The 18,986-nt window shown below is 52.6% G+C and overlaps 1 protein-coding gene across 2 annotated transcripts; it reads left to right on the top strand.

Annotated features, from left to right (window-relative positions):
• Positions 1-613: 613 nt before the first annotated feature.
• LOC129398764 (alpha-1-acid glycoprotein-like) lies at positions 614-18,521 on the top strand. 2 transcript variants are annotated; one of them, XM_055119587.1, is made up of 6 exons: positions 614-771; positions 1,068-1,210; positions 1,357-1,427; positions 16,197-16,304; positions 16,429-16,532; positions 18,380-18,521. In XM_055119587.1, exons 1-6 carry the CDS (start codon positions 658-660, stop codon positions 18,452-18,454), a joined length of 615 nt encoding a protein of 204 aa, XP_054975562.1. In that variant the 5' UTR covers positions 614-657; the 3' UTR covers positions 18,455-18,521. The 2 variants fall into 2 exon arrangements, with proteins under 2 accessions (XP_054975562.1, XP_054975568.1); XM_055119593.1 differs by lacking the exons at positions 16,197-16,304; positions 16,429-16,532; positions 18,380-18,521 and adding exons at positions 2,305-2,412; positions 2,537-2,640; positions 4,498-4,639.
• Positions 18,522-18,986: the final 465 nt, after the last annotated feature.

The following is an 18,986-nucleotide window of genomic DNA, read 5'->3' as shown; positions in this document are numbered from 1 at the left end:
CTTCCCACTGGCTCCTCAGAGCAAGCGTGGATGACCACAGCTAGCCCGAGGGAGATGGGTCCCCATGAGCTCTAGTAAGGCTGGACACATCCGTGAGCCAGTGGGTCTTCCACATTGGACCTTCTATTCCCTTTTTGATTTTTGGGTCACATCAGAGAAGCACAGGAAAGACTCCTGGCAGTGCTGGACCACAGGGAATGCCAGAAATCAACACAGGCTTGGCAAGCCAGCGCCCTCTCCCCACTGTTCTATGTTCTAGCCCAATCGTGGACATTTTCTTGACTTCAGTAGATTTCAGGCTTCTGGAAGTCTCAGATCTTATTGTTCTTCCCTTTGGGGGAGTTTAGATCTGCAACATACTAACTCCTCTTAAAAAACTGTGACAACTAAACATCCATCTTAACTAGGATCACAACGTTCCGGTCTGCACCCCTTGGCTCCCAGTAGCTGTGCCTTTGGGCTCCTGGAGATTTTCCAGTTTGGATATGGGCTCTGGGTACGCAGGGGGGACAGCTGAAGGCAGCGGTGGACATTTCCCAGAGGCTCCTGGGATTGCATCAGAGCCCCGCCCCTACAGTGGACTACAAAGGTCCCTGCACCCTTCAGTCACTTGCTCCCTGGGACTCCGTGGGACTCCGGCTTCCTCTGCATCCCGACATGGCGCTGCTTTGGGCCCTCGCGGTTCTCAGCCTCCTTCCTCTGGTGGGCGCCGAGAGCCCGGAGTGTGCCAACATGACAGGGACGCCCCTCACCAACGCTACTCTGGAGATGGTGAGTGTTGACCTGGCTGCAGGGCTTTGCCCCCATCATGCCTTGTGCTCAGGCCCCATCCTGGGTCCTGGAGCCAGGGTGCTGCCCGTTTCCCTGCAAAGTCTGATGCCTTGCAAGATCCTTCCGGGGGCTGGGATGGGGGCCAAATTGACTCCAGAGGGGCTTTCTGGGTAGGGGTGTCGGTGAAGGCTGATCTTCAGAGCGAACCCCTCCAGATTCACTCTACCCTTGGAGTCCCCTATTTGCCAGCTGGACAAGAAGCCCCTTAATCAATGCCCCATTCCCCCCACCTCCAGCTCAGTGGCAAGTGGTTCTTCATCGCCTCCGCCTTCCGCCACCCCGAGTATAATCAGTGGGCCAAGATGGTCCCCTCGATTGTTTCGTACTACACCTACAACCAGACGGAGAACGTCGTCTACTTCCGAGCATACATAACCCAGTGAGAGCCAGAAGCCGCCCCTGCCCTTGCTTCTGCTGCCCGCCCACCAGCCCCTCGCTCCCCCCAGGCTTGCCATGACTGCTCGGTGACCACCCTCTTCTCCTGCCCACTCTCCTGCCCCCCTGCCACTGTCTATCGGGTGCCAGAGGGGACAAGTGCGTCTACAACGCCAGCCACATAGACATCCAGCGGGAAAACGGGACCTTGTCCGTGATCAGTGAGTGCCGCGTTCATGGGTCTGACTCGCCTAGAAGAGGGCCGGGGTGGCCGGGGGTGTGGGGAGGGGGCAGGAAGGAAGGTGTTGTGGGGTGGCTCTGGCTCTGGGGACAGGGGGACGGTGCTGTGACACAACCTCAAGTCCCGCTGTGTTCCAAATCCTGGACTGTCTATAAGGGGTCCCATTGATACTCACAAACAACCCTCCAGCGACCCGAAGAGGAAACCAAGAACCAGAGAGGCCAAGGTACTCCCTTAAGGTCACACAGGCTGGAAAGAGGCAGCAGACCCAAGGCAGGCTGCAGGTCTGCCTGACTCTCCACCTTCCTTTATCATCTGGTCACTCTGAAGGGCAATGGTTGGGGCTGGAGCGTTAGCAGAGCGGGTAGGGCGTTTGCCTTGCACCCGGCAGACCCGGGTTCAATTCCCAGCATCCCATATGATCTCCTACTCACCACCAGGAGTAATTCTGAGTGCAGAACAGGAGCAACCCCAGAGCATTGCTGGGTGTGACCCAAAAAGAAAAAAAAAAAGAAGGGCAGTGTTGTGGTGACCCAGGCCACGGCAGCTCCTGGAACCAGGCACAGGGTGGCCTGACGCGCGAAGGCACTTTTCGGGGTCTCGCTTCCCCCATCTGTGACAGGGGAGCAGGACCCTGGTTCCATGCGCTGTTGGCAGGAAGTTCAAGGTTCACCCATTACAAGTGCCCTGTGTTCCTGGGAACACGAATTGGCAACCCTCCCCCCCTCCCCTGGCCTCCTGGCCTCCCCACCTCTGCTCCGCACCCCAGGGGCTCAGGCTGCCCCGTGTGTGATGTGGGAACCCCAGCCCCCCTGACACCCATCTCACCCAGAGTCTGTCTCCCCTCCTGACCTCAGATAATGGCGTCAAGCACTTTTCCCACGTGGTACCCACCAAGGACCCCTCGATCTACATGTTTGCTTCCCACCCAGAAGACAAGGAGAAGATAGGGCTGTCTCTCTACGGTAGGAACCCCCACCACGGCCCCCCTCCCCGGGGCCTTTTTTTCAGGACCGCCCCCTTTGTCCCTCTGGGACCTCCCCTGTTCCCCCTGCCCCCACCCCACCAGAACCCCTGCTCCTTCCGTAGCCAACACTTCACAAGTGACCCCTGAGCAGATGAGCGAGTTCCACGGGGCCCTCAAGTGCCTGGGCTTGGAGGTGTCAGAAATCATCACCACTGACGAGACAAAGGTGAGGGCAGGAGGCAGCCTCAGGGGCCCAGGGAGGGCGCGCTGCTGGACTCGGCTGGACCACTGGCCTCTCGTCGGGTGACCGGGCCGTCAGGAGCAGCTGTGGGAGTGGGGAGAAGCCGGCATTGGGTGGAAGAGCAGAGACCGGCAGGAAAGACGGCACGGCCACCGTGACGGGAGGAATCGGGGGAGACACGCGTGGGAATTTTGTCCCCCCTGGCCACACCCCAGTCTTCTGCCCTGAGTAAAAGGTCTTCCCCTGTCGCCCAACCTTCGCCAAGGCCCAGCCCTGTGCTGCTCCCAGAATCGCTGATGAAATCATCTCCTTAGTATTGTCCCTGGGGTTGGAGCTTAGCACAGCAGGGAGGGCGTTTGCCTTGCACAGAGCCCACCTGGGTTCAACCCCCAGCATCCTATAAGGTCCCCCAAGCTACCCCAGAAGTCATTCCCATGTGCAAAGTCCAGAGTCAGCCCAGAGCCTCGCCAGGTGTGGCCCAAACAACAACAAAATATTCTCTCAGATATTTTATTTTTTACATCAGGAATTTTAGAGTTGAGGTAACATGGTACAATCATGTTAGTGCCTACGGCACTGACCTATAAACGTGTGCTATTTCGTACGTCAACACCAGAAGCAGTAACATGATTGTGACCAACGTCAAGATTCCTCACCCATCCCCCCACTCACCTCCTGTTTGCCTTTTGCTGCCCACTCTTCCCTGTCCCCGGCCCCACACCCCAAATCTCAGTCCTGTGATTCCAGACCTAGTGTTTATCCTCAGTACTCAATACCGCCATCCCTGGTTCCCTCCCTCTCCAGCTCCCAGAGGTGCAAAGTCATCTGCAACTCAACCTTCCCCCTCTGACTTGTGTCTCCTAATCTGATGGTCTCTCTGGCCCACGCACATGGCTGCCAACTCTCTGGGTTCCTCTTCACCTTGCAGTGCTCAGGGCTGACTCCTGGTTCTGTGCCCAGGGATCACTCCTGCTGGTGCTCAGGGACCACATGGGGTGCTGGGGATGGAAGGCAGGCGCACTCCCAGCCGTCCTCTCCTCCGGCCCTTGGGCCATGGCTTCTGACCCTCTCCTGTGTTGCCCGACACGTGGGTTGTCTCCGTAGCCGGCTTAGCCTCTTCTCCTGCACCTGAGATCCCCGCGCGGCACCATCTACTCACCCCCTGTGGGAAAATACTTCAACTCCCAGAGCTCAAGGGCTGGCGGTGCTGTTTTGCATCTGATGTGGCTCTCAGCACAGGAAGGTCACACTGCCGAACCACCAGGGAGTGGGAGGACACCCACCCTACCTCCAGCTTCCAGGGATCCTGGGAAAGGGCTTGGGAACCCAGGCTGGGGCATTGGGTCCCAGGTCTGCAGGCCTTCACCCCATCCACCAGCAGGGGGCGTCTGGACAGGCCACAGGCACAGCTGACCCCACTCCCAGCCCTGGCAGGGGCAGAGTGGTGAGGGGTGTGGGGAGCTTGGAGACCCAGGTGAGGGCTGGGCAGGCCGTGAGCACTGGGGGCATCTCATCTTTCCCAGGGTCCGCACCCCACACTTTCTCTCTGCCACCTGCCTTCCCCATCGTCTTCCTGGTTGCCACATTGGGATTGTAGCTTTGGCTGTGGTGCTCTTGGGGGCTGCAGCCAGGGCGTGGCATGGGGGCCACGGCAGCAGTTAGGGGCGTCACTTGGTGATGCTGATGGGCTTCCAAGGACTGAATGTCCAGCTGCCCCCTGCCAGGCAGTCTCTGGCCAGAGCCACAGCCCAGGCCCTTGCGTCCTCTAGGGGATCAGTAAACTAAGTCTCAGGCGGGGTGAGGGACCCCCTTCATCGCACTCCCCACCCCTCTCTCCCCCAGAGCCTGTGTGGGCCCCTGGAGCAGCAGCACGAGGAGGAGAGGAAGAAGAAACTCGAGGAAGCAGCACAGGCTTAGAGCCTGGCGACTCGGTGGCACCTTCGTGGCTCTTTCCTCCAAGTTGTCAATAAAGCGTCTCCTCTGAGCAGGCAGTCGTGTGTCACTCCCGCGAAGCCCGAGGCCGGCCTGGCTGAGCTGAGCCCTCGCTGGCCGCCAGATGGACGAGGCTGGGGAGGCCCAGCCCCTGGGCTGGGATGGATCCAGGATGCACCCTGTCCTGTGGGGTGGGAAACAGTCCCTTCTTCTGTGGCAGGGGAGTCTGGGAAGGCTTCCTGGAAGAGGCATCTAAGCCAGCGGAGAAGCCAGAGGGACTTGGTGATGCCCTCTGTCCTGCTGGGCGGGATCTGGGCCGGCTCTCGTGTCAGAGCCCAGAGGCAGGTCACTCAGAGGAGTGGGTGCGAATCCTGTGTGCCATGTGAATCTGGCCCCCAGGCTGCAGGGCGATGGGGAGGGGCCTGGGGTGGGTGCTCTGAGCATCGTGGCATCTGCCGGGGCCGGGGACGACGGGGGGAGCCAGGGAGCACTCGGGCCTCAGCCCCGGGCACCGTCTCTCCGTGAAGCGTCCTGATGCCCCACCGGGGCCAAATGGGAGAGGGATCCTCACCTCCAGGACAGCAGGACGGTTCCCACGACCAGACCTGGGGGCCACCCCAAGGCCTCTTCCGACCCCCCTGAGGCCCCCATCACCCCTTGTCCCTCTCCCAGGGCATCAGCGCTGCCCAGAGCCGGGATCTTTCTGTGCCCGGGGGCCGAGGCTGGGGCTGCCCCTTGGGGTCCCTCTTCTTCTCCTGACACCCGCAGAACGTGTCAAGCACGGAAAGGCCTCTTGCCCCGAGAAGGGGCTGGGTCCGAGGCTCCCCCCACACTAGAAACGGTTTCCCTCAGGCTGCACGCGGCACTCCGTGTCTCCCTTTATTCTTTTCTTTATATTTGGAGCCACTCCAGGCAGTGTTCTGGGCTTATTCTGGGCTCCGTGCTCAGGCATCACTCCCAGAGGGCTCAGTACCTTAGGGGTGCTGGGGATCGAACCCAAGTGACCTCATGCAAGCAAGCGCCCTATGGCCACTGGACTGTCACTCTGGCCCCATGACGTCATTCCCCGGGGTGGTCAGGAGGATGGGCTGAAGGAGAAGAAAGCAGAGGAGTGGCTCTGAGGGGAGGAGCTGGGGAAAAGAGGTGTGTGTGTGTGTGCATGTGTGTGTGCATCTGAGTGTTCTTGTGCATGCATGCTTGTATGTACATTTATGCATACATATGTGTGCATGTGTATGTGCATGCCTGCATCCATGTGTGCATTCTGTGCATGTGCATGCATGCATGCATCTGTGTGTGCATGTGTGCATTTATGTGTGCATGTGTAATGCATGCATGTGTGTGCATCTGTGTGTGTGCATGCGTGCGTGTGTTCTTCTGTGTGTGCTTTTCTGAAGCGAAGATCAAGGCCAGAAGAGGCAGGAGTCCAGGAGGAGAAACTTCACGGAGGGCACTAGAGCGACGGCAGTGGGAAGGGCCTTGCTTGAGCCCCGGGCACCAGCCCCCTGCAACCCCCGACAGACTCTGCCATCCTGGCCAGCGGTCACTTACTCAGGGGCTGTGGGGGCATCTCCCACGGCACCAAGGAGGACCTGGCTGGGGCTGTCCTTTCTCTCTGTTTCCCCTTCCTCTCTCCCTCTCTCTCACCTTCTCTCCCTCTCTCTCACCCTCTCCCCTCTCACATCCTTTCCCACACCCCTCTCTCTCCCCACTTTAAAATTTTTAAATTTATTTTCTTTTGCTTTTTGGTCACATCTGGAAATGCACAGGGGTTACTCCTGCCTTTGCACTCAGGAATTATTCCTGGTGGTGCTCGGGGGACCATATGGGATGCTGGGAATCGAACCTGGGTCAGTCGCGTGGAAGGCAAATGCCCTCCCCGCTGTGCTAATGCTCCAGCCCTTCCACTTAAAAATTTTAATTCTGCCTTTACTCCCATCCTTCCCCTGACCACAGGAAGCCTAAGCAACACCCAGGCCTGGATCCTTTTCACCCTCCCCCACCTATGCCTTTCTCTCTGGGCTCCCCCTAACATCACCTTGGTTAGGTCAGTTCATCCCCTGCTCCTGGTTGAACCTGTCTGTCTGTCTGTCTACCAAACCAGTGTGCCGCTGGTAGGCAAGGAATACAGTCCCCCTTTGCCACCCCCCAACCTCACAGCTCAGTCACAGACCATCCTAAAGGGCCCCCAGACAGAACCGAGGGCTGGGGGAGGGGAAGGGACCAGGACAGAGCCCAGCTCTCAGCTCTCACTCCCCTGAGTGTCCCTGCGGGAAGGCGTGGAGCACTGTCTGACAGGCTGCTGGGGTAGCCCCTATAGAAAGATAGAAAGAAAAAAAGAATGATAGGAAGTAAAGAAATAGAAGGAAAGGAAGGAATAAGAAGAAAAAGAGAAAGGAACGGAATAAAGAAATATAGATAGGAAGAGGAAAAAAAGAAAGGGAGAAAGAAGAAATATAGATAGAAAGAAAGGAAGTAAAGAAACAGAAGGAAAGGAAGGAAGAAGAAAGAAAGAAAGGGAATATAGAAATCTAGATATTATATAGATATAATAAATCTATATTTCTTCATTATATATATTATATATACGTTATATATAATGAAGAAATATAGAAGAAAAAGAAAGGGAGAAAGAAGAAATATAGAAAGGAAGGAAGAGAGAAAGAAAGAAAACAAGAAAGAAAGAAAGAAAGAAAGAAAGAAAAGAAATAGAAAGAAAGGAAGGAAGAAGAAAAAGAGAAAGAAAGAGAATAAGGAAATACAGATAGAAAGAAAGGAAGGAAGAAGAAAAAGAAAAAATAAAGAAAGATAGTAAGAAAGAAAGAATGGGATAAAGAAAAGGAGAATGAAGTAAAGAATGAACAAAGGAAGAAAAGGGTAAAGGGGCAATGGGTAATTCTGTAATATCACAGCAGGATGCCTATGTTGACACCCTGAACTCTCTAACAAAAGCAGCTGGTCTGCCTTTAAAGGAACAGATAAAGCTACGCCTCCCTGAGAGGGTAGAAAAGTATTGTCATTGGTTTAAGCAAAAAAATAGAGGGCAATTTGATTTAAAACTATGGGGAAAAGTAGGGGAAAAGTTGCATCATGCACAAGTTTTCAAGGCAACTTACAGAGAAACTCCTGTGTTAGAGGAGAAGAGTGGGGAAGAATCTTTGATTCAGCCTAAATTTTGTGCTAAGCCAACAGCATCTATATTATCTGGTGATTCATATCAAATTGATGATTCACCTGCACGGTCTGAGTCTGACAGCTTCGAGTCAGACACAGAGAATTCGGCTTCAAAACAGGTTGTCAGCACCGAAGAATTGAGAAAAGTTAATAAAAAGTTATATAAATTAATTAGTCAAATGAAGTATCTTGAGATGCACCGTCCTTCTGAAAGAAGGATAATGCCTGCTGTACAGGGTGTCACTGATCCTGACCCTTTGACAGTTCTTTCCCCTCTCTTATAGAAGAATAGGGAAGAGGAATCTCTGTGTTGCAGTTTTAAGTTTACTCCTGAGTTGCATTCTCTGATGCAAAAATATGAAGCTCCTTTATATAAAGCAAAATTGAACCAACAGCCTGCTCAGTTTATGGCTTTTCCAGTCTTTTGGAATCCTGATGTGCAAGGAAGAAGACAGGCAGGGGAATATGAGCCTGTTCCTTTTAAGTTTCTTTCCTCGCTGAAGCAAGCTGTGACCACCTACGGTGTTACTTCTAACTATGTGCTAGCCCTTCTTGAAAATTTTGCAGAAGCTAATACTGTAATTCCCCTTGATTGGCAAACTCTTGCAAAGGCAGTGTTAGAAAATTCTCAATACGTACAATTTAAATCTTGGTGGAGAGAAGAGGCTGAGACATTTGCTAGAATTAAAACACCAAAACAGGGGCTGGAGTGATAGCACAGCGGGTAGGGCGTTTGCCTTGCACGCGGCCGACCCGGGTTCGAATCCCAGCATCCCATATGGTCCCCTGAGCACCGCCAAGGGTGATTCCTGAGTGCATGAGCCAGGAGTGACCCCTGTGCATCACCGGGTGTGACCCAAAAAGCAAAAAAAAAAAAAAAAAAAAAAAAACACCAAAACAAGTTGATAACACTGTGAACCAGATTTTAGGCACTGGCAAGTGGGCTTTAGCGGAAGAACGAGTCCGTTTACAGGCAAACATTTTAGAAGCTGTTAATAAGACCTGTCTAAAGGCGTGGCGTTATCTTGAGACCTCTGCAAAACGTACTATGTCATTCACAAAAATCTTTCAGGAAGTAAATGAACTTTATACAGATTTTATTGCCAGACTCCAAGACTCTCTTGAAAAGGCTATACCTGATGAAGGCCTTCGTGAAATGCTTACGCTAACTTTAGGGGTGAAAATGCTACAGCAGATTACCAAAAGGCAATTCAAACTGCTAAACTAATGGGAAAAAACTCCCTGGATGATTTTATTAAAGTATGTAGGGAAGTGGGAACAGCAACCCATCAGGCGCAAATAATAGCCGCTGCTTTTAAAAGAGTAAACAAGGTAAAATGTTACGGCTGTGGAGCTTTGGGACATCTCAGGCAAAATTGTACTAGTATTAGCTCTGGGATCAGAAAAGAACCAGGCGTCTGTAGACGATGTAGGAAGGGAAGCATTGGGCCAATTGTTGCAATAATGTTGCAGTAAGGTTTAACTTGACAGTCCGAGGCATTTAAGACATGCACGTGTAAGAAATATACATTTTTTGGGAGGATCACATAACTGTCCCCAGAGGTTTTTGTGGAGAGCAGTCTGTTCAGCCCCCTTTTATTAACTAGCTTGATGTACTAACCAATGATATTCAGCCACATAGGCAGAATATGCAAATTAACTTAGTCAATGGAAACAGTATCAAAGTCAGCTACACCACGGAGGTGTAGTCGTTAAAGTAACAGTAACGGAAAAACCATGTTTACAGCCAAGCCTCGCTAGGCCTGAGATTATGGGATGTTGTATGCCAACAGCCAATAAATGCCATTACAAAACAGAAAAATTTAGAAAAGCTAATAAGCCGTTGGGAAACGGGAGTCGGGGCTCGACCCGGGGCCCCTTCAACAATACGGGAAATCTTCAAAAACACCTCAAATTAAATTAAAGAGTCTTTCATCCCCTAGCATAATAATCAATAAACCCAAGAGCATTAGTAAGAAACTGTCTGATATGGACCTTGTGAGAGCAACAGAGGGAAGTGTAGCTGCTGATATTTCAGGATTTGTTTCTGACTCCTAATAAAATTTACAAAATTTCAACTAATGTTCATGGCCCCCTTCCAAAAGGAACAGCAGGATTGATTTTAGGGAGAAGTAATATGACTCTGCGAGGTGTTAATGTAAAAGTGGGACTTATTGACAGCGATTTTGTGAATGAAATCTCAATTATAGTCACTTTTCAATCGGATATTAGAATATTAAAAGGGGAACGTATTGCTCAAGTGCTTTTGCTTCCATGTATACTAGGAAAAAATACAGGTATGAAATGAAAAGGTGATTTTGGAAGCACTAATGCAAATATATTTTGGGCCAAAAAGATTAATGATGATGAGCCTACTTTGGTTATGACCTTTGAGGATGGAACAAAACTGGAGTGTGTGTTAGATTCAGGTGCTGATGTTACTGTTGTCACCTCTCATTATTGGCCTATGGTTTGGCAAAAGAATTGTGTGGACGTTACTTTTTCTGGTATGGGTGTGGTCACTGATGTTCAACAGAGTGTGCAACCTCGTCATTGTAGTGATCCTGATGGAGACACGGCAGTCATCCAGCCATATATTGCTCCAATAGCTATCACCCTATGGGAATGAGATTTGTTGCAAAAACTTGGTGTGAAATATATTAAAGAAAAAGAGGTGTCTCAGCAATCGCCTTTTTAATTTGGGCCGCTGCTCGAAGAACAGCTCTCCCAATAGTCTGGAAAAAGGTTCAGCCTATTTGGGTTGAGCAGTGGCCCTTAACCAAAGAAAATCTTAAGGCTTTAAATGAATTAGTTACAGAACAGTTTGAATTGGGACATATTGTTTTCAGGTCCAGTCCCTGGAATTCACCAGTGTTTGTTATCAAGAAAAGGACTGGTAAATGGCGAATGTTAAGTGATTTAAGAAAAGTTAATGACTGCATGGAACCAAGGGCCCTTTGCAAAAGGGCCTACCTAATTTTGCCACTATTCCAAAACAATGGAATATTATTATAATTGATCTAAAGGATTGTTTCTATACCATCCCTTTGAGAGAAGAGGATAGAGAAAAATTCGCCTTTACTGTGCCTTCCTTAAAGAGTGAAACTCCTGCTAAAAGATATCACTGGACTGTTTCGCCTCAAGGGATGATGAATAGTTCCACAATGTGTCAATATTTTGTTAATCAATAATTGGATATAATTAAGGCACAGTACCATAAAGTCAAAATTATTCTCTACATGGATGATATTCTTTTTTTTTTTTAATTATTTTTGTCATCATGGGGATTGAAGTGTACTGGTGACTTTATGCTTAGTGACCATCATGCTTGATGGGTTTCACGGACTGGGAACATTTTTTTTTAAATAAAAATTTTATTTTATTAAATCACCATGTGGAAGATTACAATGCTTTCAGGCTTAGGTCTCAGTTATACAATGCTGAAACAACCATACCTTCACCAGTGCCCATATACCACCACCAAAAAAAAAAAAACACACACACAGTACACCTCCCATCCTGCCTCCCCACCCCTGCCTTGTAACTGATAAGTTTCATTTTACTTTCTGTTTACTTTGGTTACATTCAATATTTCAACACAAACCTCACTATTGTTGTTAGGATGACCCCACTAGATTCAGACCTACTGTGCAGACAAATGTTTTGAATTTCTGTACTTTAACAACTATGTCCAGGGAGATTTCTTCCAGATATTGGATCACTGCAGGCTTGAAAACCCAATCTGTGGTCGTCATAATATGGCGGCCACCGCGCCCTTCATCCCCAGAGAGAAAGAGGCGAGAGAGAGAGAGAGAGAGAGAGAGAGAGAGAGAGAGAGAGAGAGAGAGAGAGAGAGAGAGAGAGAGAGAGAGAGAGAAATACCTTTCCCCTCCTGGGCGGGCACGGGGCCGAAACTTAGTTCTCAGGCTGGAGACATTCTGCGAGGAGTTGCCCATGCTGAGAGAGGTTCTGCTGGGTCTGGATTCACGCTCATGCAGCTGCAGAGAGAGCTATTTTTTTGTTTTTATTGAATAACCACGAGGAAAGTTACAAAGCTTTCAGGCTTAAGTCTCAGTTATACAATGCTCGAACAACCATCCCTTCACCAGTGCTCATATTCCACCACAAAAAAAAAACAAAAAAAAAATCCAGTATACCTCCCATTCCCAATACCACCCCGCCACTTGGGTAGCTGATACATTTCACTTTACTCTCTCTTTACTTTGGTTACATTCAATATTTCAACAAAAAACTCCCTATTATTGTTTGGAGTTTCCCCCCCAGAATCAGGCCTGCTGAAAATGAAGCATTTGATAATTTTTTTTCCATTGCTGAGAATGAAGAGATATGAGGTTGCACGGCCGCTATTGCGGTTTTAGATTTCTGTATTTTAGTATTTTAGTAACTAAGTCCAGGGAAATTTCTGACAGAAATTGCATCCTTGCAAGCTTGTACCTACCATTAGTGGTCCTCATCAGATGGCAGTTGCCAAGCCGTGCCCCCGGCAAAGAAAAGGGGAGAGAGAATAACCTTTCCCCTCCTGGGGTGGCATGGGGCCACGCCTTAGTTCCCAGTCTAGAGACATTTCTGCAAGAAGCTGCTGGTACCAAAAGTAGTTTAGATGGCCTCTGGCATCATGCTCGTTCAGCAGCAGAGAGGCCGCACACATGTGCCTGCCGGGGTTACATCTTGGTGGAGAGCAGGGGGTGGGGGGGCCAGTACCGCCCCCATCTCGAGATCATCTGAGCGTCCCGTTGCTGCAAGCTCGTACCTCGTACCATTAGTGGTCCATGGATGATATTCTTATTACTGCTCCACCTCATATAAATTTGTGAAAAGTTTATGAAGCTGTAACTTATGAACAAGAGTCATGGAGTTTAAAAATTGCACAGGACAAAATTCAATGTCAGGTTCCTTGGGAATTTGGGGACAAATAATATGGGAGAATAGAATTACACCTCAAAAGGTCCAAATTTGGAGAGATTGTCAGACTGTCTAACCAAACCTTACTGCAACATATGTTGCAACATTGGCCTTTCAGGTGGAAGGATTAGGTGGCTCTGCCTTATCCTTGTATTTTTCCTCCGCCAAATAAAATTACCCAGATGAGGCCGGTGCTGTTTTGATGTTACGAAAACACCAACCCTCCTGTCTACCAGACTTTTCCATTAAGTTGTATTCTGCACTCGGGATAAGTTTTCTTAACTTAGTACTTATCTTTGGCCTCTCTTTGGACACTGATTGTGAGGACGAATCAGGGGAGGGAGGGATTTTCTCTCACTCTCCTCTACATTACAGTCTAATTAACTCCTTCGCTTCTTCCTTTCCTTCCTCTGACACCTCCCCCTCTTCTTGTGGTCCCCCTGCTTATTGGAATGGTTCTACAGCAGGGAAGCAAAGGTGCCACGGTACTGCACAGCAATATACAAAGATGCCCTGGTCTGTGGGCCCCTTTTATTTAATTTACATATATTTTTAATTAATAAATCACCGTGAGGATACAGTTACAAATTTACCCATTTTCGTGCTTGTGTTTCCCTCATACAATGTTAGAGAACCCATCCCTCCACCACTGTCCATTCTCCACCACCAATGAACCCAGTATCCCTCCCACCCTCCAATCCCGTCCCCCCCGCCCTACTCTGCCTCTGTGCCAGGGTATTCCATTTTGTTCTCTCTCTTCTTTTGGGTGTTGTGGTTTGCGAAAATGGTATTGAGTGGCCATCATCACTAGCTCTGATCATGTGGGTAAACAAATCTTAGCATGTGTGGGAGACAGACAGCACAGCACGAACAGACTGGCATAGCCTTTGAACTCAGAGCAGAAAGGTCTTGATGCATCTGTGCAGGATTAAAATAAAGAGTGATCAGTAAATGGTTAACCTCAGATAGCGCAATCAATAATCGATCTGCAAACAGACAGGAGTGGGCAGGGAGTGTTGTAATTCTTCTGCCAGGGTCTGGCAGGCGGGCACTGCTGGCACGGAAGCGCTGTTAAACTCTTCTGTTCAGCATCCCTGGCCCAGTGAGGGGGGATGTGCTCCTGGTGACCGGAAGTCCTCGTCCTCATAGCTCCCGATTGATATACCCCCAGAACCCTACTCTCCCTTCAAGCAAGAATTCCCTCCTTCCCACTGGCTCCTCAGAGCAAGCGTGGATGACCACGGCTAGCCCGAGGGAGATGGGTCCCCATGAGCTCTAGTAAGGCTGGACACATCCGTGAGCCAGTGGGTCTTCCACATTGGACCTTCTATTCCCTTTTTGATTTTTGGGTCACATCAGAGAAGCACAGGAAAGACTCCTGGCAGTGCTGGACCACAGGGAATGCCAGAAATCAACACAGGCTTGGCAAGCCAGCGCCCTCTCCCCACTGTTCTATGTTCTAGCCCAATCCTGGACATTTTCTTGAATTCAGTAGATTTCAGGCTTCCGGAAGTCTCAGATCTTATTGTTCTTCCCTTTGGGGGAGTTTAGATCTGCAACATACTAACACCTCTTGCAAAACTGTGACAACTAAACATCCATCTTAACTAGGATCACAACGTTCCAGTCTGCACCCCTTGGCTCCCAGTAGCTGTGCCTTTGGGCTCCTGGAGATTTTCCAGTTTGGATCTGGGCTCTGGGTACGCAGGGGGGACAGCTGAAGGCAGCGGTGGACATTTCCCAGAGGCTCCTGGGATTGCATCAGAGCCCCGCCCCTGCAGTGGACTCCAAAGGTCCCTGCACCCTTCAGTCACTTGCTCCCTGGGACTCCGTGGGACTCCGGCTTTCTCTGCATCCCGACATGGCGCTGCTTTGGGCCCTCGCGGTTCTCAGCCTCCTTCCTCTGGTGGGTGCCGAGAGCCCGGAGTGCGCCAACATGACAGGGACGCCCCTCACCAACGCTACTCTGGAGATGGTGAGTGTTGACCTGGCTGCAGGGCTTTGCCCCCATCATGCCTTGTGCTCGGGCCCCATCCTGGGTCCTGGAGCCAGGGTGCTGCCCGTTTCCCTGCAAAGTCTGATGCCTTGCAAGATCCTTCCGGGGGCTGGGATGGGGGCCAAATTGACTCCAGAGGAGCTTTCTGGGTAGGGGTGTCGGTGAAGGCTGATCTTCAGAGCGAACCCCTCCAGATTCACTCTACCCTTGGAGTCCCCTATTTGCCAGCTGGACAAGAAGCCCCTTAATCAACGCCCCATTCCCCCCACCTCCAGATCAGTGGCAAGTGGTTCTTCGTCGCCTCCGCCTTCCAACACCCCGAGTATATTAAATGGGCCAAGAGGGTCCCCTCGGCTGTTTCGTACTACACCTACAACCAGACGGAGAACGTCATCTACTTCCGAGCATACATAACCCTGTGAGAGCCAGAAGCCGCCCCTGCCCTTGCTTCTGCTATCCACCCACCCACCAGCCCCTCGCTCCTCCCCGGCTTGCCATGACTGCTCGGTGACCACCCTCTTCTCCTGCCCACTCTCCTGCCCCCCTGCCACTGTCTATCGGGTGCCAGAGGGGACAAGTGCGCCTACAACGTCAGCCACATAGACATCCAGCGGGAAAACGGGACCTTGTCCATGATCGGTGAGTGCCGATTTCATGGCTCTGACTCGCCTAGAAGAGGGCCGGGGTGGCCAGGGGTGTGGGGAGGGGGCAGGAAGGAAGGTGTTGTGTGGTGGCTCTGGCTCTGGGGACAGGGGGACAGTGCTGTGACACGACCTCAAGTCCCGCTGTGTTCCAAATCCTGGACTGTCTGTAAGGGGTCCCATTGATACTCACAAACAACCCTCCAGCGACCCGAAGAGGAAACCAAGAACCAGAGACGCCAAGGTACTCCCTTGAGGTCACACAGGCTGGAAAGAGGCAGCAGACCCAAGGCAGCCTGCAGGTCTGCCTGACTCTCGACCTTTCTTTATCATCTGGTCACTCTGAATGGCAATGGTTGGGGCTGGACCGTTAGCAGAGTGGGTAGGGTGTTTGCCTTGCACCCGGCAGACCCGGGTTCAATTCCCAGCATCCCATATGATCCCCTACGCACCACCAGGAGTAATTCTGAGTGCAGAACAGGAGCAACCCCTGAGCATTGCTGGGTGTGACCCAAAAAGAAAAAAAAAAAGAAGGGCAATGGTGTGGTGACCCAGGCCACGGCAGCTCCTGGAACCAGGCACAGGGCGGCCTGACGCACGAAGGCACTTTTCGGGGTCTCGTTTCCCCCATCTGTGACAGGGGAGCAGGACCCTGGTTCCATGCGCTGTTGGCCGGAAGTTCAAGGTTCACCCATTACAAGTGCCCTGTGTTCCTAGGAACAAGAATTGGCAACCCTCCCACCATCCCCCGGCCTCCTGGCCTCCCCACCTCTGCTCCGCACCCCAGGCGCCCAGGCTGCCCCGTGTGTGATGTGGGAACCCCAGCCCCCCTGACACCCATCTCACCCAGAGTCTGTCTCCCCTCCTGACCTCAGATAATGGCGTCAAGTACTTTTCCCACGTGGTACCCACCAAGGACCCCTCGATCTACATGTTTGCTTTCCACCCAGAAGACAAGGAGAAGATAGGGCTGTCTCTCTACGGTAGGAACCCCCACCACGGCCCCCCTCCCCGGGGCCTTTTTTTCAGGACCGCCCCCTTTGTCCCTCTGGGACCTCCCCTGTTCCCCCTGCCCCCACCCCACCAGAACCCCTGCTCCTTCCGTAGCCAACACTTCACAAGTGACCCCTGAGCAGATGAGCGAGTTCCACGGGGCCCTCAAGTGCCTGGGCTTGGAGGTGTCAGAAATCATCACCACCGACGAGACAAAGGTGAGGGCAGGAGGCAGCCTCAGGGGCTCAGGGAGGGCGCGCTACTTGACTCGGCTGGACCACTGGCCTCTCGTCGGGTGACCGGGCCGTCAGGAGCAGCTGTGTGAGTGGGGAGAAGCCGGCATTGGGTGGAGGAGCAGAGACCGGCAGGAAAGACGGCACGGCCACCGTGACGGGAGAAATCGGGGGAGACACGCGTGGGAATTTTGTCCCCCCTGGCCCCACCCCAGTCTTCTGCCCTGAGTAAAAGGTCTTCCCCTGTGGCCCAACCTTCGCCAACGCCCAGCCCTGATCTGCTCCCAGAATCGCTGATAAAATCATCTCCTTAGTATTGTCCCAGGGGGTGGAGCTTAGCACAGTGGGGAGGGGGTTTGCCTTGCACAGAGCCCACCGGGTTCAACCCCGGCATCCTATAGGCCCCCCAAGGAACCCCAGAAGTCATTCCCACGTGCAGGGCCCAGAGTCAGCCCTGAGCCTCGCCAGGTGTGGCCCAAACAACAACAAAATATTCTCTCAGATATTTTACTTTTTACATCATGATTTTTAGTGTTTAGGTAACATGGTTACAATCATGTTAGTGCCTATGGCACTGATCTATAAACGTGTGCAATTTTGTACGTCAACACCAGAAGCAGTAACATGATTGTGACCAACGTCAAGATTCCTCACCCATCTCCCCACTCACCTCCTGTTTGCCTTTTGCTGCCCACTCTTCCCTGTCCCCGCACCCCTCACCCCCGTAATCTCAGTCCTGTGATTCCAGACCTAGTTTTTATCCTCAGTACTCAATACCGCCATCCCTGATTCCCTCCCTCTCCAGCTCCCAGAGGTGCAAAGTCATCTGCAACTCGACCTTGCCCCTCTGACTTGTGTCTCCTAATCTGATGGTCTCTCTGGCCCACGCACTTGGCTGCAGCTCTCTGGATTCATCTTCACCTTGCAGTGCTCAGGGCTGACTCCTGGTTCTGTGCCCAGGGATCACTCCTGCTGGTGCTCAGGGACCACATGGGAAGCTGGGGTTGGAAGGCGGCGCCCTCCCGGCTGTCCTCTCCCTCCGACCCCTGAGCTGTGGCTTTCGGACCCACTCCTGTGTTGCCCGACACGTGGGTTGTCTCTGTAGCCGGCTTGAGATCCATGGGTGGCACCTTCCGTTCACCCTGTGTGGGAAAATACTTCAACTCCCAGAACTCAAGGGCTGGCGGTGCTGTTTTGCGTCTTGATGTGACACTGTGTGGCTCTCAGCATAGGAAGGTGACACTGCCGAACCACCAGGGAGTTGGGGGGACACCCACCCTACCTCCAGCTTCCAGGGACCCTGGGAAAGGGCTTGGAAACCCAGGCTGGGGCATTGGGTCCCAGGTGTGCAGGCCTTCACCCCATCCACCAGCAGGGGGCGCCTGGACAGGCCACAGGCACAGCCTCCCCCACTCCAGCCCTGGCAAAGGCAGAGTGGTGAGGGGTGTGGGGAGCCTGAAACCCAGGTGAGGGCTGGGCAGGCCGTGAGCACTGGGGGCATCTCATCTTTCCCAGGGTCCGCACCCCACCCTTTCTCTCTGCCGCCTGCCTTCCCCATCGTCTTCCTGGTTGCCACGTCTGGGATTGTGGCTTTGGCTGTGGTGCTCTTGGGGACTGCAGCCAGGGTGTGGCATGGGGGACACGGCAGCAGTTGGGGCGTCACGTGGTGATGCTGATGGGCTTCCAAGGACTGAATGTCCAGCTGCCTCCTCCAGACAGGCTCTGCCCAGAGCCACGGCCCAGGCACTTGCGTCCTTTCGGGGTGAGCAAACTAAGGCTCAGGCGGGGTCGGGGACCCCCTTCATCGCACTCCCCACCCCTCTCTCCCCCAGAGCCTGTGTGGGCCCCTGGAGCAGCAGCACGAGGAGGAGAGGAAGAAGAAACTCGAGGAAGCAGCACAGGCTTAGAGCCTGGCGACTCGGTGGCACCTTCGTGGCTCTTTCCTCCAAGTTGTCAATAAAGCGTCTCCTCTGAGCAGGCAGTCGTGTGTCACTCCCGCGAAGCCCGAGGCCGGCCTGGCTGAGCTGAGCCCTCGCTGGCCGCCAGATGGACGAGGCTGGGGAGGCCCAGCCCCTTGGCTGGGATGGATCCAGGATGCACCCTGTCCTGTGGGGTGGGAAACAGTCCCTTCTTCTGTGGCAGGGGAGTCTGGGAAGGCTTCCTGGAAGAGGCATCTAAGCCAGCCGAGTAGCCAGAGGGACTTGGTGACCCCCTGTCTGCTGGGCGGGATCCGGGCCGGCTCTCGTGTCAGAGCCCAGAGCCAGGTCACTCAGAGGAGTGGGTACGAATCCCGTGTGCCATGTGAATCCGACCCCCAGGCTGCAGGGAGATGGGGAGGGGCCTGGGATGGGTGCTCTGAGCATCGTGGCATCTGCCAGGGCCGGGCACGGCGGGGGGAGCCAGGGAGCACTCGGGCCTCAGCCCCGGGCACCGTCTCTC

The sequence above is a fragment of the Sorex araneus genome, chromosome 1, assembly GCF_027595985.1.
Source record: "Sorex araneus isolate mSorAra2 chromosome 1, mSorAra2.pri, whole genome shotgun sequence".
NCBI lineage: Eukaryota > Metazoa > Chordata > Mammalia > Eulipotyphla > Soricidae > Sorex > Sorex araneus.
Note: the sequence above shows the minus strand (reverse complement) of the source record. Positions and strands in the feature narration are given on the sequence as shown.